Below are 20,771 nucleotides of genomic sequence, written 5' to 3'. Positions count from 1 at the left end.
GCAAACGCTTCAGGCCAAGCCGTGCATAAATCAGTTCCTTTTTCCCACGAGTTTTGTCAAGGAGAATTCTCCGTAACAAGACAACATTAACAGCAAACTTTGGTGTTTAAACAACAATTACCAACCAGGCGACAAAAACGATCTAACAAGTCTGTTCATCTTGGGGTTGCCAGGTGAGCTGCCAGACCAAAGCTGGGGGGAGGGGCAGACATGGAGGAAAAACAAACTGAACTGCTGTGCTGGGGTTCAAGGGAGCCTGAGCTCCCAGCTCCCTCTGGGGTGGGGGGCAACTCTGCTAGCCCACTGCCCCTGTGCCCCCCACTGCACCAGGGCAAAGAAAAGAACATCTCCCAGAATTCTGCAATAAGACTAGCTCTCACCACTCTTCCCCTCACCCCCCTCACCACTCTTAATACTCAGGCGCATTGCTCTTATTCTGGGGATGATAAAGCTTTAACAGAATGGGAGCTCTTTCCTCTTTGTGACCCCTTCCAGGAGGCTCTTCACTGGTTTATGAGGACAGCTATTCCTGGGAGCTCTCCAGAGTCTGAAGCTCCAGCTCTTTAGCCCATAGGCTACACATTAGTATAGCAGCAACAAGACTGGAGTTGGGGTCACAGAGCTTGGGAGACAGAGAACTTGAGGGCAAATGTCAGCTCTGCCCCTTAACACCTGTGAGATACTGTAGGGCAACTGAGTGCATCACACCTGACCTCAGTTTTTCTCATTTGTAAAATGAGATCGGATGAGATGATCTCCAAGATCTCTTCCAGCTCTATATTCTGTGATCCTAGGTTGCCTCTGTTGCAAAAGTAGGATGCTTTGGGCCCCATCCAAGATGACTTTCCTTGGTGGAGCTTCCTGGCATTACACCACTCAGCAGAATTAGATTTTGTTCCTGGGATTCTCAAGAGTTGCTTTGGTATATTCTACTTAGGATATCCTGGATTTTCAAACAGCAGTCACTTGGATAATTTCCCAACTTCCATCCTATAAATATCCTGCTTTGTATAAAATAGGTATTTAGTGAATGTTATTTAATTGAATGCTGTTATCATTGAAGAGGATTCGTTTATTCACTATTTTAGTACTAGTTTCTAGGTGTTCTCTAGTTCTCTAGGTGGCCCTGATAGTAGATAGAGTCAGGAAGATCTAAGCTCAAATCTTGCCCCAGAAAGTAGTTGTACGATCATGGATAACTTACTTAATCTCAGTGTCCATTTCTTCACCTCTAAGATGGTGATCATAATAGCATCTCCCTTACAGAATTGTTGAGAGGATCAAATAGATATAAAACATTTTGCAAATCTTCAAGTGCTGTAAAATGTTAGCTATTCTCATCACTATTTTTTAAAAACCCTTACCTTCCATCTTAGAATCAATACTGTGTATTAGTTCTAAGGCAGAAGAGAGGTAAGGGCTAGGCAATGGAGGTCAAGTGACTTGTCCAGGGTCACACAGCTAGGAAGTGTCTGAGGTCATATTTGAACCCAGGACCTCCCATCTCTGGGCTTGGCTCTCAATCCACTAAGCTACCTAGCTGCCCTCAGGTGCCAGCATTCTTGAATTTAGTAATTGATCTTTTTTTGGCCAGCAGCAGAATTTCTAGCTTTCAGTTCTTTGTTGCCAATGAAAACTTTGAGTTGTGAAAATTCTCTGATACAATTCAGTAGGTGTTTTTAGTAAGTATTAGTTCCAAAGCTGAGGAGCAATAAGGGCTCAGCAATTGGGGTTAAGTAACTTGCCCAGGGTCACACAGTTAGGAGCTGTCTGTCAAATTTGAACCCAGGACCTCCCCTCTCTAGGCCTGGCTCTCTATCCACTGTGCCACCCAGTTGCCCCTTCTCATCACTATTATCACAACAATCCTGGGAGGTGGATGCTATAATTATCCCCATCTTATAGATTCAGCAACTGTTGCTGAGAATATTTAAGTGATTCAAAGTCATATAGATAGTAAGTATAAGAAGTACTTATAGCTTATATACTTATTATAGCTAGTAAATATCTGAGGATTAGGTCTCCTGATTGAGGATAGCATTGAACTGCCACTAAAAACGATGCTAAGCTCTAGAATAGAGATTTTTTTATACATAAGATATAAAACCATGAGTCAGGAATTTGCTGCCCCATTGTCACTGTTCTAGTGATTCACATTTTAGTCAGGAACTTGCTGCCTTATTTGATGCCACATTGTCTGATAGTCACTCAAGGGATGTGCTGGTATTCTTGACTCCAGTAATTAATCTTTTTGGCCAGTAGCAAAACTTCTGGTTTTCAGCTCTTTGTTGCCAATGAAAACATTGAGTTATGTGACCAGTTTCTCAGCATGTGATTATTGTTTTTTCCATGTAAGATAATCTACAATATTTGATATTTCCTACTTTATGTGTGTTGTTTCAAGAAGGTTCATACTTATGTCTGGATGAATGAATGAATAAAAAGAAAAAGCATTAATTAAGCACATGCTATGTACTACACGCTGTTAAGTGCCTAGGATCCAGAAAAAAGGGATGTCTCAAAGATTTGTTCTTATGTTCATTAACTTTCTCATCACTTCAGGATTGGTGTACTGTCTATTCAGTCACCAATACTTGTTCATCCTTTTGACCCGGTCTAAAATTCTGGTTTGTCATATTAGAAACAAGGAAGACTAGAAATAAAAAATAAATCAGTGAGGAAAGAGTTTCCTAATGAATTCTACCTCTCTAAGTGTTTAGCCTTCATGTTCCTCAGTTTCTTCATTTGTGATATGAATATAATACCCCAGGTCTGTCTCTCTTTCCTGCTAGAGAACAATACTTCTGAAAGGATCTTTGAAGTTATTCTTACACACCTTTTATTTATTTCTTTTTCTTAAACCCTTACCTTCCACCTAGCAATCAATACTGTGTATTGGTTCCAAGGCAGAAGAGTGGTAAGGGCTAGGCAATGGGGGTCAAGTGACTTGTCCAGGGTCACATAGCTGGGAAGTGTCTGAGGCCAGATTTGAACCTAGGACCTCCCATCTCTAGGCCTGACTCTCAATCCACTGGGCTACCCAGTTGCCCCCCTTACACACCTATTAAAGTGGACATCTTTCCTGGCCGAAGATAACAATTCTGTCCTGATTATCTGGATATAGTCCTTATGGTCTTAAAAGTTTTTAGCACCTGATAATACCAACTTCATAGAATTTCATGTAAAATCATTCTGATTTGTTTACACGCAAAGAGACAGACATGCACAGCATGTTTGTAGAGGAAAATAAGTCCAGAAGGCCTGCTGTCTTCAGTCCAATCAGAACAACAGTAACAATAACAATAACAGTCTTTATTTGGTATATACTATGCCTCAGGCACTGAACTAAGCACTTTACAAAAATCATCTCATTTGATCCTTACAACAATTTTCAGAGATAGGTGCTATTATTACTTCCATTTTACCAAAGAGAAAACAGAAACAAATAGAGGTTAAATGACTTGCCTAAGGCTGCTTTTGAACTCAAGTCTTCCAGACTCCAGGGATTGCCAGGGCTCTAGCCCCTGCACCACTCAGCTTCCTCCAGGTTCTGTAATTTCATACAGCATTTGGGTACTAAGTGGCAGATCACAGATGCAGCAGAACTAGTAATTGATGCTGATGATAACCCCAGAGCAAATTTAGTAGATGGTCCTTCAGAGTTACTGCAGCCAATAAAAATCATCAGCCTCTGGGCCAACCTAATGAAGAACCTGTCTGCACTTAGCTGAGCTCTTTCCACTGACCACAGCAGAACTGTGCCACATTCTCAGCCCTATACACACAGGCTTTCCAATTGAGTTGAACCTCTCAGAAGTAGTGTGCTTTGTTGAGAGAGAGAGAGAAGTGGAGAGATAGAGGGAGAGGGAGAGAGAGGGAGAGAGAGAGAGAGAGAGAGAGAGAGAGAGAGAGAGAGAGAGAGAGAGAGAGAGAGAGAGAGAGAGAGAGAGAGAGAGAGAGAGAGAGAGAGAGAGAGAGAGAGAGAGAGAGAGAGAGAATCAGGAAGTCCAGGGTCAAAGTATTCAAAATGCAAAATGATCTCTTTTGTACAAGCTTCTGCTGTGGCATTTGTTTGGTGCCAATTCCTACTCTTCGACAATTTTTCAAGTCTTCCTTTGAAGAAATCAGAGGCTATCAAAGTCACCTGGAAGGATTTTTCTAAAAAGAAAAATGTCTCCTTTATCCCTATAAAGTGGAGTTAAGCAGGTTAATCATCTACTCCTTAGCCTCATTACCAGCATAAAGTTCTGGCTTGGCTAAATTTCCTCTTTTAGTAATTTAACAAACATACATCACCAGGGGGTGCTGATAAAGATCTAAAGATTAAGCATTGTCACTCAAATGATAATTAAAAGGAATATTTTAAACACATTGTAAATATACACAAGCCATCATAAAACCATCAAAACACTGCCAGAGCTCACCACCTCCAGAGTATATAGATTAGCAGGAGAGGTATATTGATGTGAAGTCCTCTCCTCGGTGACTTGGAAAATTGTCATTAACAGTTCTAGTTCCACACGCCTCCCACCTACCTTTGGCAAGAGGGTTTGGGCTTGGAGCTGGGAAAGGGAAGAATTGCCTCTGAGAAGTCATTGGCAAGGCATTTCGTATGCAAATAGAATTTATCCTTTTTTTCATTCAAGTCTAAGGTTCCATACCAACATATTGCTCCAAATCCAGTAAATAATAGCAACGCAAGGTTTGTTTTTAGTTTTTTTTTCATTTTCAAGAATATAATTTCATCTACTTGAAAGAGTTTAGTCAAGCAGACATTATTTAATTCCTTCCAAAAATTCATTTATAACTCCTGTCATAAAAAGACATATGAGCCCATGTATATTCTAAGCATGCAGTAACATCACCTTGCATATAAAGAAAAGCTTGTCATCGCAATCTTATTAGGGTGTCATGCATTGTTAAACTGGTAAAATATTTCTGTATATTCCAATTAGTGCAACCATTTACTGGCAGAGCAGTTACAGAGAGTGAGAGAGAGAGAGAGAGCTCTCTCTTCAAAAATCCTTTCCATTGGGAACTCCTCCTTTGTTTGACAATTCAGGGAATGTTATTTGGAGATTTTAATTGCTTAGTTGATCTGTGGCTGGATCTCAATAATCAAAACAATAAAATTGTTGGTGTTTGGTGTGGTTTTTCTTTTTTTTTTGACAATTGTAATAAAATGCTGATAGTGTCTGGGGAGAGTTAACTTAGTAGGATTGACACTGTCAGATTCCTTCATATATCTTTTTTTTATCAGAAGTAAATTAACCAATTATTTCAAAATAAAAAAATATTAATAAACTTGCATGGGAATATTCAAGTAATCAAACATCAATTTAATATGGGCATAAGAACACCACAAAGATTTATTCTATATAACATTGCTCTCCATATTTTCTGATGTTTCAACTTGAGGCTGAAATATTAACTTCTACACTGGCTCCTCCTGTTCATGATAAGAGTTTAAGGAATCTTCATGAGGATATGTGATCAAATGTGGTGAAAAGCATATTAAAGGTTTATAAGAGAAGTTAGGGTGGTCAGGCCCTTGTTTGAGAAATGCTAAGAAAAGCAGCTATTTGTTTTTTGGGTCCTTTTTTTTTGGCTCTAACTCACTGAAGAGGATAGAGAGCACCCAACAACGTGACTTTTGGAGCCAAGGTAAAGTTGAATATTTGGCTTAGTACAATTTCATAATGCCCTATAGATGAAATAGGAACTAAACTAAACACAGAGTCTGCACTGGGTTTTAATTCTAAACTACCTCAACTGGGGAAGTTGTTATTTTAAATACAAATGTCAAAAAAGAAGAGCTGTTTTCTCTCCACAATGAGGAATTTCTGAGACTCCCTGTCTCAATGACAACAAAGGAGTCATTGGCATTTACTCAAGGACCAGACGCATTATGTACAGTCTCCTGGAAATCTCAGGCAAGAACTCTATGTGAAAAATGAAGACTATTATGGCCTTTCTTCTGTGAAATATTTCAATCAAGAATGTAGAAAGCCTTATGATTTTCCTCTCCAATAGTGAAAATTAATCTGGTTTATCACTCCAAGTGTCTGAACAGTGGGGAGGGGTGCAGGAAGGGGATAGGAATATTTCTCCCTCCTCAAATTAATTACTGTTTCCTCAATTCCTTCTCCTCTCCTTAATTCTATCTGCTAAAGATGATGCAACCACCATTGTGGAGGTCATAGACTTCAGGCTACTCCTAAGAAGGTACTTTTTTCACAAGTAAACCTTTTGAAGAAGAGGCTCACGATCTCTGCCACCACCAATACTTAATAGACTAGTAGTCTCTATATAATAATAACAACACCTAATAGACTAATAGGCATAAATGGGGTGGTCAAGTTAACTTGGATGGAACAATATGGAGAGATAGGGTACAGCTGGGGGGATAACATGTGCCAGAACATTCAAGCCAACATCAACCATCTTGACCACTACCTCCTCTCAGATCCAAATGGAGACAGCCTGAGATCTTATGCCCAAGAGAAAGTATTCCCTTCTATTCCCCTACCCTGACTGACCACTGGTTTACTACTTCTACAGATTTTGAAGCCCCCTCCCATTTCTTCAGCAGCCACAGTTCCTAAAGACCTAGAAAGGAAAGTTCTCACCACCGAAGTCCTTGGAATCATCGGATGGCTCAACATCAGACACAGATATTATTCTTTTGATGTAATTGACACTAAAGAAGATGTATTACTATCTGCTTCACCATTGTACTAAAAGAACTATTGGGTCCATCTGAATTGTAGCTATCTTTATATATGTCATTTTTGACCATTAAAATGTGAGCTCCTCAAGAGAAGGGATTAACTCATTTTTATATTTGCATCCTTGTAATAGTATATCCTTAATATGTACCTTTTCATTCATATCGTTCCTTCAAACTTCATCTAGGAAAGAACTTTCAGCAGGATAGTATTGAGGAAGAACACCCCCTCCTCCAGTTTCATAAATTTCAATTTAAAAGTCCCTTCAGTTCATGAGTATCTCAGTTTAGATATAGAGAATTTTCAGAACTGTCTATCATGGCATGCACTGAAGAAAACCAAGATGATTCCAACTCTATAAAGTGAATCAGATACAATCAGTGCCCTAGCTGCTGGTATGGTTGAAAAGGTGGCTGAGGGTTGGGGCACAGTTCTGGACATCAGGAAAATGAAAGAGGCCCTGAATCAGACTCTCTCATGTGGGTTCATAGGTTTGTTTCTGTGTGGAAACTTCTAATTTCCACATTCAAATATTAAGTATGATTTTCCTTTCAAGACTGCCAATGTCCTCAAGTATCACTGTGAGATTAACTGGAAGGTGAGTTTTAGGCCTGGCCTCTCCTTTAGTAGGGAAAAACTTCTTCCCTCCCTGAAGTACAAGGAATCATTGCTAGTGGCTCATTAGAACACAAGACACTGGCAGCCCTGGGCACTGGATGCTGCTTATAGTCTACTTAGGTGGGTAATGACAGGCGGCTGAAACTGTTGCCTTCCACTAAGAGCAAATACATGATCCACTGCAGTTAATCAATAGGATAATGGAATGAATCAATAGGAAAGATTTTTAGGAGGTCTTAATTAAAGAAACACTTGCAGATACAAATGATGTCTTCAATCTATTGATAGTGCCAAGGTGAAGGGTTAAACACAAACAAAACCATCAACTTTATTTTGCCGGCATGCCTTCTACTCGAAAGCAACCAAGCAGTCTCATGGCCCCAGTGTCTGCCCATTAATCAGTCCCCTGTCAATTCCACCACTGCACTCTATGGGAAAATTAGTCTATAATCAAAAAATTTTAATTACTGAACAGCAGGTCAAAATGCAGTGATGAAAAATAGACGTGTGTGTCTGAATCTAGACCTCATTTCCCAAAGTAGGGGCAGCATTCTACCCCTACCCCTCAATGCGAACTGCTCAGATGACAAGTCCCTTTTCCAACTGTGAAGTGCAGAATTAGAATAATTAAAGAACACCTAAATTGATGGATCCCATTAATGCAAGGGAATTCTCCAGTGGGCCTTCTGCACAAACATGTTAAGTCAATATTTTTGATTCCCCTGATGGTCTTGCACTAGGTACTGGTTTAAAGAGACATCAATCTGTGATGTCAGCATTTATCTAATGAACCTTCAAAAATCAATGGCTAAGATGGCCTGTTACATGTGTGTACCCAATTTGTACATCTTCCGAGTATTGCCAGCTAAAACTAAAGCATCATAATACCAGTAAACATGGACCCAAGCGGTCAAGGATGACTTTTAACCTGCCATCAAGGATGCTAACAGAACGGGGAGGGATAGAAAAAAGTAAGCATTTCCAACTCAGAGAACTTCTCAAGTGGAACGGCAACAAAGAAAGGAGAATGAGATGTGCCTCTCTAAATATTTTAAAGTCCCTTCAGCCTACAGACTTGTGTACCCCAGGGTGGTTCATTTCTTAAAGTAAAAGCTCCTCTCCTATCAGTAGCAAATTGAGTAGATGCCCCCAACTCTTTCTTTAATGTTGATTCTACCTTCATTGTTTCTAGCCTGACAGGACCCCATCTTCTGCTTTGGGGGTTATTCAGCTGAGATCCCCATTTAACTTCACTCAACAGAGTTGGGGGGGAGAAGGGGAATGTGTTTAGTTCTTCCCTTGTTAGTGTTTATGCTCAGCTCATCCTCACTCTTCTGTTAACAGGGCTCCTTGACAATGATGTCTTGACACTCTCAGGCAGAGAGAGAAGGGGCTAAGTTTGTTTCACTTCTCTCTGCTCTTTAATAAATTGGCCTGTACAAGCTGCCATGAGGCAGTGCATAACCAGGGGTGACAGGTATGCCATTCATAATGCCGGAATCTGGCCTGCCTTGTAATCTCTTCTTTATTCACAGCAGCTCCTTCTCTCTCAACCGATGAGAGTTGGTCCTGAGAGCAGCGTGGAATTGTTCGGCACTGCTTGGGCAGTTTTAAGATGCCTTGCATGGAGGTGGATTAGCTGTTGCAGGATTCGTGTCCATCTCCCTTGAACATAGCTTTCAACAGCCCCTGTTGCCAGGTTTGAGTCCAATTAAACTACAATGAAAGATACCATGATTTCATTTGCTCGGATTGTCATATTTCAGAAGTTCAGTAGCCTGAAAAATGTTCACTGTCTCTCATTAAGCCAGTTCTGGTAACTGTGTAAAGTCTTTCTAATTTAGCTGCATTTTGTGCACTGTCTTTCTGCCTTGAAGATGGCCGCCTGCAGGGAAGAATTCAGTATCAGCCACAGAATCATGCACTATTTCTGACTGTAGAACTGCAAGCTTTGGATGACTGCAGCACTAAATCTTTGACCAAATCAGTGGACTCAAAGGGTCCTTGTTGGAGCTTTCCATTGTGGGAGTGGATAGGGGCAGTTACAGAATCAAAGCATGCCAGAATCCTAGGTTTGGAAGAGCTCTCTGAAATCATCTATTCCAACTCTTCCTTGTGTATGAAACCCCTTTATAAGTCATCATCCAGCCTTCCTTGGGAGACCTCTTAGTGAGAGGGAGCCAACTCTCTCCAGAGGCAGCCCCTTCCACAGGGTGCAGGAGGATAATGGGGTATAATTGGCTACTGAATACAGCTCACTCAAGTAAACTGCATACATATTACTGAAGGGCAGAATCTAGCAAGGACAATTAACACATTTCAATACTGGTTATTCATTCATGTTTATAGACCAGGTTTCTTTTCTCTAAGTGTGCCCATGAAGCTCTCCATGTACCCTCTGCTCACTTTCCTCACTCTAGGACTCTTGAACCACACATGCAGTGTGTTAAAGCCTGGCCCAAATCCCTTTGATTGAGATGGCTCTCTGTAATCATAGCAACTGGTGTTGGAAAGGACCTACAAAAGGCCATCTTGTTCAATCCCATCATTTTAAAGGTAAGGAAACTGAGGTCTGAAGAGCTTCAGTAACTTGCCCCAGTTCACACAGATCATTCTAAAAGTCAATGGCCACAAAATCACCAGGTGTCTTAAAAACAACTGGCCATGTTCAGTAATTCTACATTGGCAAAATGCAGAACTTTTCAAAGGAAAGGCCAATGGACCTGACCCTAACTGAATGAAAAACAGAGAGTCTGTGGGGCCCCTGGGTGTGTACTAAACCTGAAGTCCCTGAAGCTTAAAAGGTAATCAAGATTTCTATGGCAAGTTCTAAGGCCATCTGCACAAGGATCTTTGAACATGCTTTGAAAAAATTACACTAGGAACCCAACATTAAGCCAAGGAGATCAGTTTAATTACATATACAGAAAAATCTAGATCAAAAAGGCATCCATTATCCTGGGCAATTTTAAAGGAAATATATATGGCTGATATTCCTTCTCTGAAGGTGGAAATGATACTTTTGCCTGCAGCAATCAAGAGTTTACAGTACTGCAGGGGCTGCTGTTGCGGCTGCTTGACTGGTCCTGAGAAGGGTGTGATGAATACAATCTGAAATCAATAACAGGGAGCAGTTACTGCATCTCAATATTATTTGGTGAAATGGGCTGCTGGTAGAGAAGTGGGAAAAGAGAGATCTGTCAATAGCTATAACGGAGCACTCTACGGCTGTGCACAAAGGGAGGTCAAATAAGTATCAGCCTACCAATCCCCATTGTAAGTAGTAAAAATGATAAAATCAATATTATTAAATAAAAAGTTAGCACTGCTATTGAACTCTCTTATGATCCTGGCAGATCGAGGTTGAAAATGAAAGAGGCTATTTTCTAATCCCTTTAGGGGCAAATGTTTTTAGATGGCAGACAGGTGTAGAACCTGGGTGCACCTGGGTATTTTCACATATAAAATGGGCAATAGCGAATAGCCAACCTCTTGAACAATATATCCATGTGCCTGTCAAATTTCAGAAAAATAGGCTCTGCTCCCACCTCTGGGTGAGTATAATCCCTGGGGATTCATTAAAACAACCAGGTTCCTGCTCCTCTCCCTCTTGTAGTGGAGACTGGAGTGGTTCAAGGCTTCCCAAAGAGGCTGTGCTTCAATGTGGGAAAAAAATCCTAGTCGTCTATGCAAATTACACGTTAGGGAAATTCACCACAAAATATAAGGGGGAGGTGTGTGTGTGTGGAGGGGGATGACAAGCGTATTTAAGGGGGCAGGGCCTGGACTGGCGCTGTTGTCAGCCCAGAGGATTGTTGGGAAACATCTCCAAAACCTGAGCCGTGTTTTGAGCTGCCAGGTCAGTGCAGCTAATTGTGAAAGCTGAAGGCAGCACATAGCTGTGTATAGGAAAGATAAATTTAGAATAAAAATATTCTGGTCTTGCCAAAAATTCCTATGAAAGCAGCAAGCCCCAGTTATAGCTAAAGGAAAGGGGGGGGGGGAGGCAAAATGTGTACAACTGAGTGACAGCCCATCTGTGAGAGACTGCATTTGCAGCTCTGACCTGCATTTAAACACAGAGCTGTTTAGCCTTTTGAACACCTAAAGTTGGCTCCCTTGTTTGCATTTCATAGAAACTACTATTGAAAGTAAACAAGAACCTTTGGTGAATTATTTAGCATACAAATAAACCAGCAAAGAAGGCTAAGTAGGCCAATATGAACTAACTGGATTGAAATATTCATCTGTAAATAACTCTTCAATCTGGTGCTTTCACGTACAAATACTACATGGAACATTAGACACAACTAGCTTCTAGGGATATTTAGGCTCACTAGAGAGCAATTTTTATGTCTACTGGCATCTGTGGGTAGTGATATGGACTGACTGTTAATATAACCAACATAAAATTTATGTGAACACTCACTGCAATAGCAACACACTGTCAGACAGCTGGTGGCTGATGCGGAGCACATGCGGATTTTATATGCACTGCGTAAACTAACCTTTGCAATAAAGATTTAGCAGGTTTATTAGTTTAGGAAATCACTATAATTAAGGATAATTCATAATGGCCGCTTATCCACTCTACAGCAATAGCTAGCTTGATTTAGGCTCCATTTCTTTGAGTCATAAATAAGTGTGCAGCTATCTTCTGCACAGATGTGGTATTCAACCTGTTCACGTTGGATGGTTTTTGCTTGTGTTTTAATCAAAAGAATTAGGAGATAAGACTATGAAAGTTGGAGGGTTTAAAAGAAATTAGCATAAAATGTCTATGTGAAGTTTAAAAACCCGTTCTTTAAAAAAACAACTTCAATCAGAAGGGGGAAACAAAACAATTAAAAATAAATACTATTTTATAATATACTATAGGAACTTTCAATTAAAAATCCAGGGAGAGAGAAAGAAGCAAAGCAATAACATTAATGAAGGCAAAAGAAATATGACTACGACCTCTACATAGTATTTCCATTTAACTATGCATGTAATTAAAGCTTGACCTTTGCAAATGCAGCCCACAATGATGTTCAGTTGCTTCCCTCCATCATCCAAGGACTTCCTGTAGAAGGATGCTATTTCTATATTCTAACTCCCTGCCTACTAACAGTCCACAGAAATGGCTTTCTTATTCATTCAATATCCGTCTTCATAGAGATCTTTTTGAACCCTTAGTGCCTCCTCCATTCAGTCCAAAAATAAATTTGTGGAATAGCTACCCTACAAGGAACAATGTATGGGCCAGATAAAACAACTGTGAAATTGCTCCTCCCCTCACAGAGTTTACTAGACTCTAGAGCTAAGTGCCACTGTCCTGTGCATTCACTTAGGAACATGTGTGGAATGATGCAAATAACAGCAAATTAGCAATCAAGGGACAGGGATTCTAGCTCCAAGTCTCCTGACTATGGGGCCTTGGATAGGACACTTAATTTCTACATGCCTTAGTTTCTTCATCTTTAGGAGCAGGGGGATTGGATGATAGTTGAGGTCCTTTCCACCTCAGTTATCATAGGAATCATTAATGATAGTGTATTAGGGTAGAAAAAGTGTTACCAAAGTACTGTTTGTGAATCATAGCCTCTTACTAAGTGACAGTTAACTTCATCTTCAAAATTAAGGGGTAGGATTAGAAAACTTTAGGTTCCTTCTAACTCTAGATCTATGACCTTACTGTTCAATGAGCTTTTGTTGATATATTTGATATATATTTCTCTCCATAAGTAGCTTAAGGTTTCTCCTTTAAACCAGGGGCTCTTAACTTTTGTGTCATGAACTCAATTTGGCAATCTGATGATGCCTCTACACACCTTTTTAGAATAATATTTTTAAATAAAGTAAAATGCAGAAGATTTTAAAAGAAACCAATCAATGAAATAAAGATGTAATTTTTTTCCCTATCCAAATTCACAAACTTGCTGAAATTTATCAATAAACTCTAGGTTAGAAAACCCTACCTTCCACCATTCTTTCTCTTATTATCAACAACAAAAAATGTCCAAATACTTATTACAGGTATAGAACTATATTAGGCACTCAACCTAGCCTATCAGAGCCCATAAAGACTTTTCATTCCCATAGAGAATCTCACACTTGGGTTAGGGAGATGTCCTTTCATCCTTCTTGTCCTAGTGATTTATATATACTAGGTGTTAACTACTCTCCCATAATCACAATCCCTCCCAATTTCTCCCCAAAGATGGTTTGGACAAGGGTTCCAGCTAGACAAAATTTCAACAAAGTCATAAAACTAGGAGAAATATGATGAAGAGAGAAAGTCTCTGGAGCCTAAGGTTTTCACTATCATTAGTTATAGACAGGAGAGAAAAATACTGCAAAGCAGGCTGGGAAAATCTCTACTGGACACTCTCTAGAATCTTCAGTTCATCTGCTGATAAAGTGAAAAGAAGTACCTGGCTACTCTCAGGGAGATTTCCATCAGATGAAAATGGGAAATATTAATATGGGCTAGGCTGGCACCCAAACCTCACTTGAGCACTCATTCTCTCTATCTCTTGAAAGTGAGTGGTAGAGTTAAACAACATGAGTTGGTCTTAAAATACTACTACTACTTGGAATTGCACATTGGCTATGGGAAGAGTGGGTGGAAGAGAGGGAGGGAAAGAATATGATTCTTGTAACCAAAGAATAATGTTCTAAATTGATGAAATAAAATTAAAATTAAACTGGGAAAAAACTACTACTACTACTACTACTACTACTACTACTACTACTACTACTACTACTACTACTACTACTACTACTACTACTACTACTACTGACTACTACTACTACTACTACTACTACTACCATCTTACGTTTCTGTGGTTTAAAAAAATCCTGATGTAAGTACTCCACGATCTTTGCCAAGAAAACCCCAAATGGGGTCATAAAGAGACACAACTGAAAATGACTAAATGACAATAAAAAGGTGCTTTAAGCATTTATTGTCACAAGCAAGGAAATAGGCTCAGAGCACTGAGGTGATTTAACCAGGGGGATACTGTTAATAAGAGTTTCTGCCAGGACCCTTCACATTTTGCCACATAGCATTTCTGATAAATTCTTGTTCAGTCATTCCAGTCCTGTCTGACTCTTTGTGACTTCATTTGGGGTTTCCTTGGCAAAGATACTGGAGTGATTTGCCATTTCCTTCTGCACCTCATTTTTCAGATGAGGAACTGAGGCAAACAGGGTTAAATGGCTTGCCCAGGGTCACACAGCTAAGAAGTGGGTGAGGCCAGATTTGAACTCAGAAAGATGAGTCTTCCTGACTCCAGGTTTGATGCTCTAAACACCGTGCGACATCACACGTGGCACATCTCTGACAAGTTGCATTTTTATTCAATAATTTTGGCTCAGTTTATTAATCAATGGTGGGGTGCAGTAATAGCCTGAAGCACACCATATAAGCAACCATCAAGAGTCATTCTCACCCATCTCTGATTGGAGAGTTGGAAGACAGAGCAAAAAATCCTCCCCAGTTTCCATTTAAGGAGAGTTCAGAGGCTAACTCTTTACCATCAGCTGATTCTGGTTTATGAGCCCATCAAAACCATGCCCCTTAATCTCTCTTTCTAGCTTTTGCGGATTGTCTTTATCCATTAGATGATAAACTCCTCAAGGGCAGTGGCTAGCTTTCTTCTTATTTGTATCCCCAGCACTTATCATAGTGCCTGGCACATAGTAGGTGCTGAATAAATGTCTACAGAATCGAATGGAATCTCAGCTTCAGCCAGTACCAATGCCTCCAACTTCTATGTGTAAAAGGAGACAGTTGGTCTCTTCTGGAGTTAACTTTTTTTGTGTGTGTCATGGGCCTTTTTGGTAGTCTGGGGAAGCCTGTGGACCCTTGCTCAGAATATTGTTTTTAAATGCATAGGATTACACAGAAAACCAATTATATTAAATATACTTAGAGGAATTAAAAAAAAAAAAGGTTCCTGAATCTCAGGTTAAGAACCCTTGGCTGATGATAGACAGTTCCTCATGGATCTCAATCTTAAGATTTTGTGATACCTTACCACCAGTTTGTTTATTCCCTTGGATGGGAAGAGAGGGAATCCCTGCAGATCAAAAGAGGAACCCCTAAAGGTGGAGCTGAATATAGGAGGGAAGTGGAGGTCACCAGTCTGCTTTTTATAGCCAGCTCACCCCAAGGTCTTGAGAAGAAACAGTAGACTCAGTCTCCTAGTTAATCAAAATAGCCATAGACCTTCCCCATTCTGTCTCCTGAGATCTGGTTATCAGAAGTGCTCACCTGTAACCCTTTCATAGCATACAGCTTGCCCTTTTTATTCATGTGCAACCCTACTTAATCAGGTGTGCACGAGGAGATTTATATCTTATTACAAAAGAGATCTTGGCAAAATAAAATACTAATGCCGCAGGTTGTAAAATAATGCTGGATCCCAGATTGAGGGAGCAAGTGGGGTCAGGCACTGACCCGGCCCTTTCCCATTTAAGCATTCAGCCTGAAAGTATTAGCCCAGAATGAGGAACATATTTATCAGGAACATTTTTTTTTTAAATAGAGTTTCCTTTAAGAGTCAAAGTTCACAGAAACATTTACCATTCTGGTGCACAAATTGACATCTTTAATAAAGCTTCTGGAAATTCAGAATTTAAATCACAGTTGGAATGGTAGGGTCAAAATATGTCAACCTGAGAACCAGATTCTTTGGGGCTTTTTAAGTGTTTTCATCACAACTGAGATGCTCGAAAACACCCTCAGTCAATTATAAAATAAAGAAGCTTGAGGGCAGCAAATAGCCCCCAGGGTGTCTAAGGAGATACTTAGTTGGAAGGGCTTGCAGGGAGAGTAGAGAATAAATGTTTAAATAGATAGCACTCAAGAAGCTTCCTTTAAACACACAGACAGGAAAGCTAGAGAAACCTGAGCTTACAGATGGGCTCCGTTCAACCCTCAGACCAAAGGAGACTCGAGTGATACAGAAGAGGTAGAGGAGGCTTCTCTAGTGGATTAAGGGAGCCCTAGGGTTAAAAGGGAATGAAAAGGGAAAGGGGGGGGGGCAGCAGTCAGGAAAAGGGCCTAGACCAATCAAAAAAAGCAAAGATATTGCTACATGTGATTCCTAAGTTCTGCCTCACTTGAAATCGCTTTTATAAGACATGTTCTTTTCACAGAGATCAAGGACCCCAGATGAGCTTCCTCCTAGAGTGCCACAGCAGTTTCCTGCTACTCTATCTAATAAATACTGATGGATGCTCTGAGTAATCAGCTCTTAAGTCTTGGTCTCTCCCCACATCCCACCTCATGCATGCCCCTTGGCAAACTGCAAACAGCTCAGGATTCAACCTTGCCCAAACCCTTAGATGCCTTCTCCAAAAGAATTTTTTTTTTTACTCTCCCTCTAGGGCCAAAGAGCCAATGCTTTCCACAGAACAGAAGAAAAAAAAACACTAAACCAACTCTACAAAATTGTCAGGCTTCTGCCCAGATGCCCTGCAGTACTATGTTAGTGAGTTCCTTCTCATCACTGCTGTTTATTTTTCATCTCAAATCTATTTCCTAACTTTTCTGGAAGATTATAGGGTATGGCCAGGCATTCATGACTCCAAGGAGAATTAAAAAGAAGAAAGCAGATGGAGGGCAACAATAACAGTGCTTCCATGATTGGAAGGTCCTGATGCCATTCAGGTCCTGGACAACCAGGGGAAACAGTAGCTCTAGTGGGGTCCTTGGGTTGTTAAAACCCAGTCCTCAGAAATTCTTTCATTGAAGAAAAACAGACTCCCCACCCAGCAATAATAAATAAACCTTTCTAGCCCAAAAGATAAATACAAGGCCTTCCACTTCCGCCTTCCCTTCACTGGGTGCTATAGACACCAGGGGCTCAGCAGTAATATTTTGCTATCATAACTTGTATTCATTTGATTTGCAGATGGGGACCTCTATTGGTATGAACAAATCCCAGCAAAAAAAGGGGCCTCAGCATAGTTCTCCAAACTAAACGTCCCCAGGGTTTCCCACTTAAAGCATGCTAGAGCAAGGTATCATCATTCCAGCTGTGAAACAGAAAAACTGCTGAAGCCACTCCCCACTCCCACCCCTCTCCAGGCACAAACTGCAGTGAAGAAAGTCTTAACCTTTCCCCCAAAAAAGCTCTGAAGTTAACGGTCTCACACTCCTGCCTGGGGTGTGTGTGTGTGTGTGTGTGTGTGTGTGTGTGTGTGTGTGTGTGTGTGTGTGTGTGTGTGTGTAGAGAGAGTCAGAGACAGAGACAGAGAGACAGAGACAGAGAGACAGAAAGACAGAAAGATGGAGAGAGAGACAGAGACAGAGAGTGTGTGTATGTTGACTCCATCCTTCCGTGTCACCAGGGATGCATTCCATCTTTACACTGACAGATCTCTGTGTTGGGCAGCATTTCCAATCCTTCATGACTATCTATTTGTCACTGCAGGTGAGTGGTAGCACTAGGGCTGATCCCCAGCCACTTTCACAGTTACTTATCTGTCTTTATGGATTCATCCTGTGTGTCAAGCTGGCGCATAACAGCATTACTGTCAGGGTGACAAAATTGTCCCCAGAGTGCCACAAATGATTCTCTATCCTTGTGGCTGCTTGCAGGTGGAGACAGAGGGACCTTGCCTTTCCTCACTCATCTTGTTCCAGTCCTGTCCAGGCCCAGCATGCCCTCCTGCAGGTACTGATATCTAAGGATTGGTTGAGATGAGAACAGCTTTCTATTCGGCCTGAAAAATTAAACAGGAAAAAAGGGCTAGGACTACATTGAACTTAAGAGTTTCCTCTGAGGCTGATGGCCTGAGCTCCTGTTTCATGCTCTTATTAGGAGGCATTGGGGTATTTAGATACCATATTGAGGAGGAAATATAATGCTGGGATCCTTCTTCTTCCCTCCCCCACCAGGTATGGTGGTACTAAGAGGTCCTGCGGCTTCTTCAGTCTGGAGATCTGAACGGGAAGGGTGTTCTGTTGTTCGAACATTGTCATGTTATCACAGGTCACAGAAATATTATGACTTTAAGTATTAATAAATTAAAATTTGCAGAGCACTTTGTATTTTCAGGGTGACTGAAGCATTTTTATAAGTCAGTCATTTAGAAATATCACCACTCTCTAATTTTTCATTTTTAAAGGAAGGCTTGTTTCACATTTAACTGTTCTTTTCCCCACAAACTCTCTAAAAATGTAATTGTGATGGAGTGGTGGTAGTTACAACTATCCTATGAGGTAGGAGGAAAGTCTGCAGCTATTTGGGCATGTATATATTTTTTTAAATCCTATACTATCACTCCAAAAATTAAATTATCATCTATCATCAGGAACTTGTTACAGGAGGAATCTATATTAGGATGAGAGATTATTAACTCAACCATCTCCATATCATTTCATTGGACACACAAAAATAGTTATCTAAAGCCCAAGGGTTTTGGTGATCCCTCTTAAATCAAGTTTGGACACAGCCTGAAGAATCCCAGCAGTCACAATGGACTGTGAGGCTTCGGTAAGTGCCAGAAAGTAGAGCTAATGAACTATCTGACTCTCAGGTATGGTGAGATGATGCAGTAAAGTTGCAAGATTTTCGTTTTCTCTTTGACAGGTCAGCCACCCATAATGTGGGTGTGTGCACATATGGACACATACACACATTCACCCAGTCCCCTGGGCATGGCTTTGTTCTTACCCTGATGAGCACTCACTGTCTGAGGTTTTTTTAAATAGGTTCAATCTGATTTCTGACACTGGAAAAACAAACCTAAAAGCAATTTAGAAAACACCTGCCCGTGAAGTCAGATGGCAAAATATCTAAAGCTTCTCTTGGAATCTGTGACCTCAGAGGCTGACATGGTTTGATGGGAAATTTAATGTAATAGGCTGCGAAAGCCAAGAGGCCTGTTGTCAGCAATGAAGTCTGAAAGTTAGCAGAATTAATAACACTGTACAATGGAAGTGCCCTCAAGGGACAAGGCTGCAGAACCAGGGCAGTGGGGAAAAATGACTTTTGAAGTCATTTCACTATGACATTCTGTCATCACTGCTAAACGGAAATAAAAAATCATCGGAATCACGGCATGTTTCTTTGTGTGTCCTTCCCTTATCTAATATAAAGTAATAACACTGACGTTTCCCACCCCACCCAGACTGGGAATGGACCCTCCAGGGATTCAGAGCGCTCCATTGTGCATCAGTAAATGCAATGAGAATAAATGCAAGTGGGAGTCTGTTTAGGAGAGAGTGATGCCCGGTCTGCTGTCCATCGAAAGCCAATAAATCTCAATGCTTCAACAAGAGATGAAAATGGTTATCTCATCATTGCAGTGCCAGGGTGAAATTTTCTCTGAGCCAGAGTATTTTTATAGATGATTTATGTCTAGGAAAAATAGTTATTTAGCAAAATGGCAGATAATGATAAATAGAAAGTAAATATGAATACCAGCAAGGGAGTGGTACTTAGCTGTAGCAATAGAACAAACAAAATACTTCCATAAAGTACATGCCACAGATAATTGCCATTATACTAAAACCAGCATTTTTCTATCAGTGAGAAAAGAGATACAAATGAGCAAGCCTGACTTTGTAGATAACTATTTTCTGTGATTCTAAAACTTACATCTGGGGATTCTGTTAGTCTTCACTGAAGGCATAGTTATGTATGGGGAAGATCTATCTTAAGAGCCATGTTTTTCCTTTTTATTTTAACCATTCTCCTTTTAGAGGCCGCATCATTTAGTTGTATCCACTAGGCTTCCTAAAGAGCTCAGGGTAACAAAGGGTGAGGTTGAAGTCAACTCATGAGGTAGGGGGAGACCAAAAATGAACACAAGTGAATTTGTCAACTACTTCATCAATACTGTCTTTCCTTCTCCTAGCCTTGTGAGATGGCCACATTGTTAAGTGAGAAGAAGGGTAGGGAACAAAAGAAATTATTCATGGTGTTTGCAATGGAAGGGAAGTCTAGTTTAAAAATAAACAGAACTGAATTTTTTGGAGTCTTTGAATAAAAGATAAGATGACTGCACAGAGAATGTGTCAAAATGGAATGGGGAAAGGGTTTTTTATTTATTTATTTTTATTTTTTTATACTGAGCCGCTACACAAGGAAAAAAAATCTAATTATAGTTTTAAATGTCCAAAATGCCATGTCCACCAAAAGCCCGATGCTCATTAGTACTAGTAATTAACTTTACAACTGTCAACACAAACAGCACACAGGCTGACAGATAGATAGTAGCTCTGAGGGTGCTAATAAATCCGGAAATAACAACTTGACACGCAGATGCACAAAAGGATGCAGGTGATAAAGAAATGTTGACATCAAATCTAATTATCTTCGAAACGGCCAACTACAGCACAAGCCACAGTAATGCACTGTTATTGCTCGTGACGAGCCCCACTGGAATGGCTCTTAACCATTGCATACAACTGAGCTTTTA

General features: G+C 40.4%; 1 protein-coding gene across 8 annotated transcripts in view; it reads right to left on the bottom strand.

Annotated features, from left to right (window-relative positions):
• The window catches only part of FTO (FTO alpha-ketoglutarate dependent dioxygenase), a 421,101-nt gene that overhangs the window by 26,572 nt on the left and 373,758 nt on the right, over positions 1-20,771 (bottom strand). Inside the window, exon 9 of one of the 8 annotated variants that reach the window (XM_007474867.3) lies at positions 10,239-10,457. The exons of 6 other annotated variants lie outside the window; for them this stretch is intronic. In XM_007474867.3, the coding sequence (XP_007474929.1) occupies positions 10,382-10,457 (76 nt within the window). In that variant the 3' untranslated portion in view covers positions 10,239-10,381. One more of the 8 variants, XM_007474864.3, reaches the window with a different exon arrangement.

Source organism: Monodelphis domestica, chromosome 1 (assembly GCF_027887165.1).
Source record: "Monodelphis domestica isolate mMonDom1 chromosome 1, mMonDom1.pri, whole genome shotgun sequence".
Taxonomy (NCBI): domain Eukaryota; kingdom Metazoa; phylum Chordata; class Mammalia; order Didelphimorphia; family Didelphidae; genus Monodelphis; species Monodelphis domestica.
Note: the sequence above shows the minus strand (reverse complement) of the source record. Positions and strands in the feature narration are given on the sequence as shown.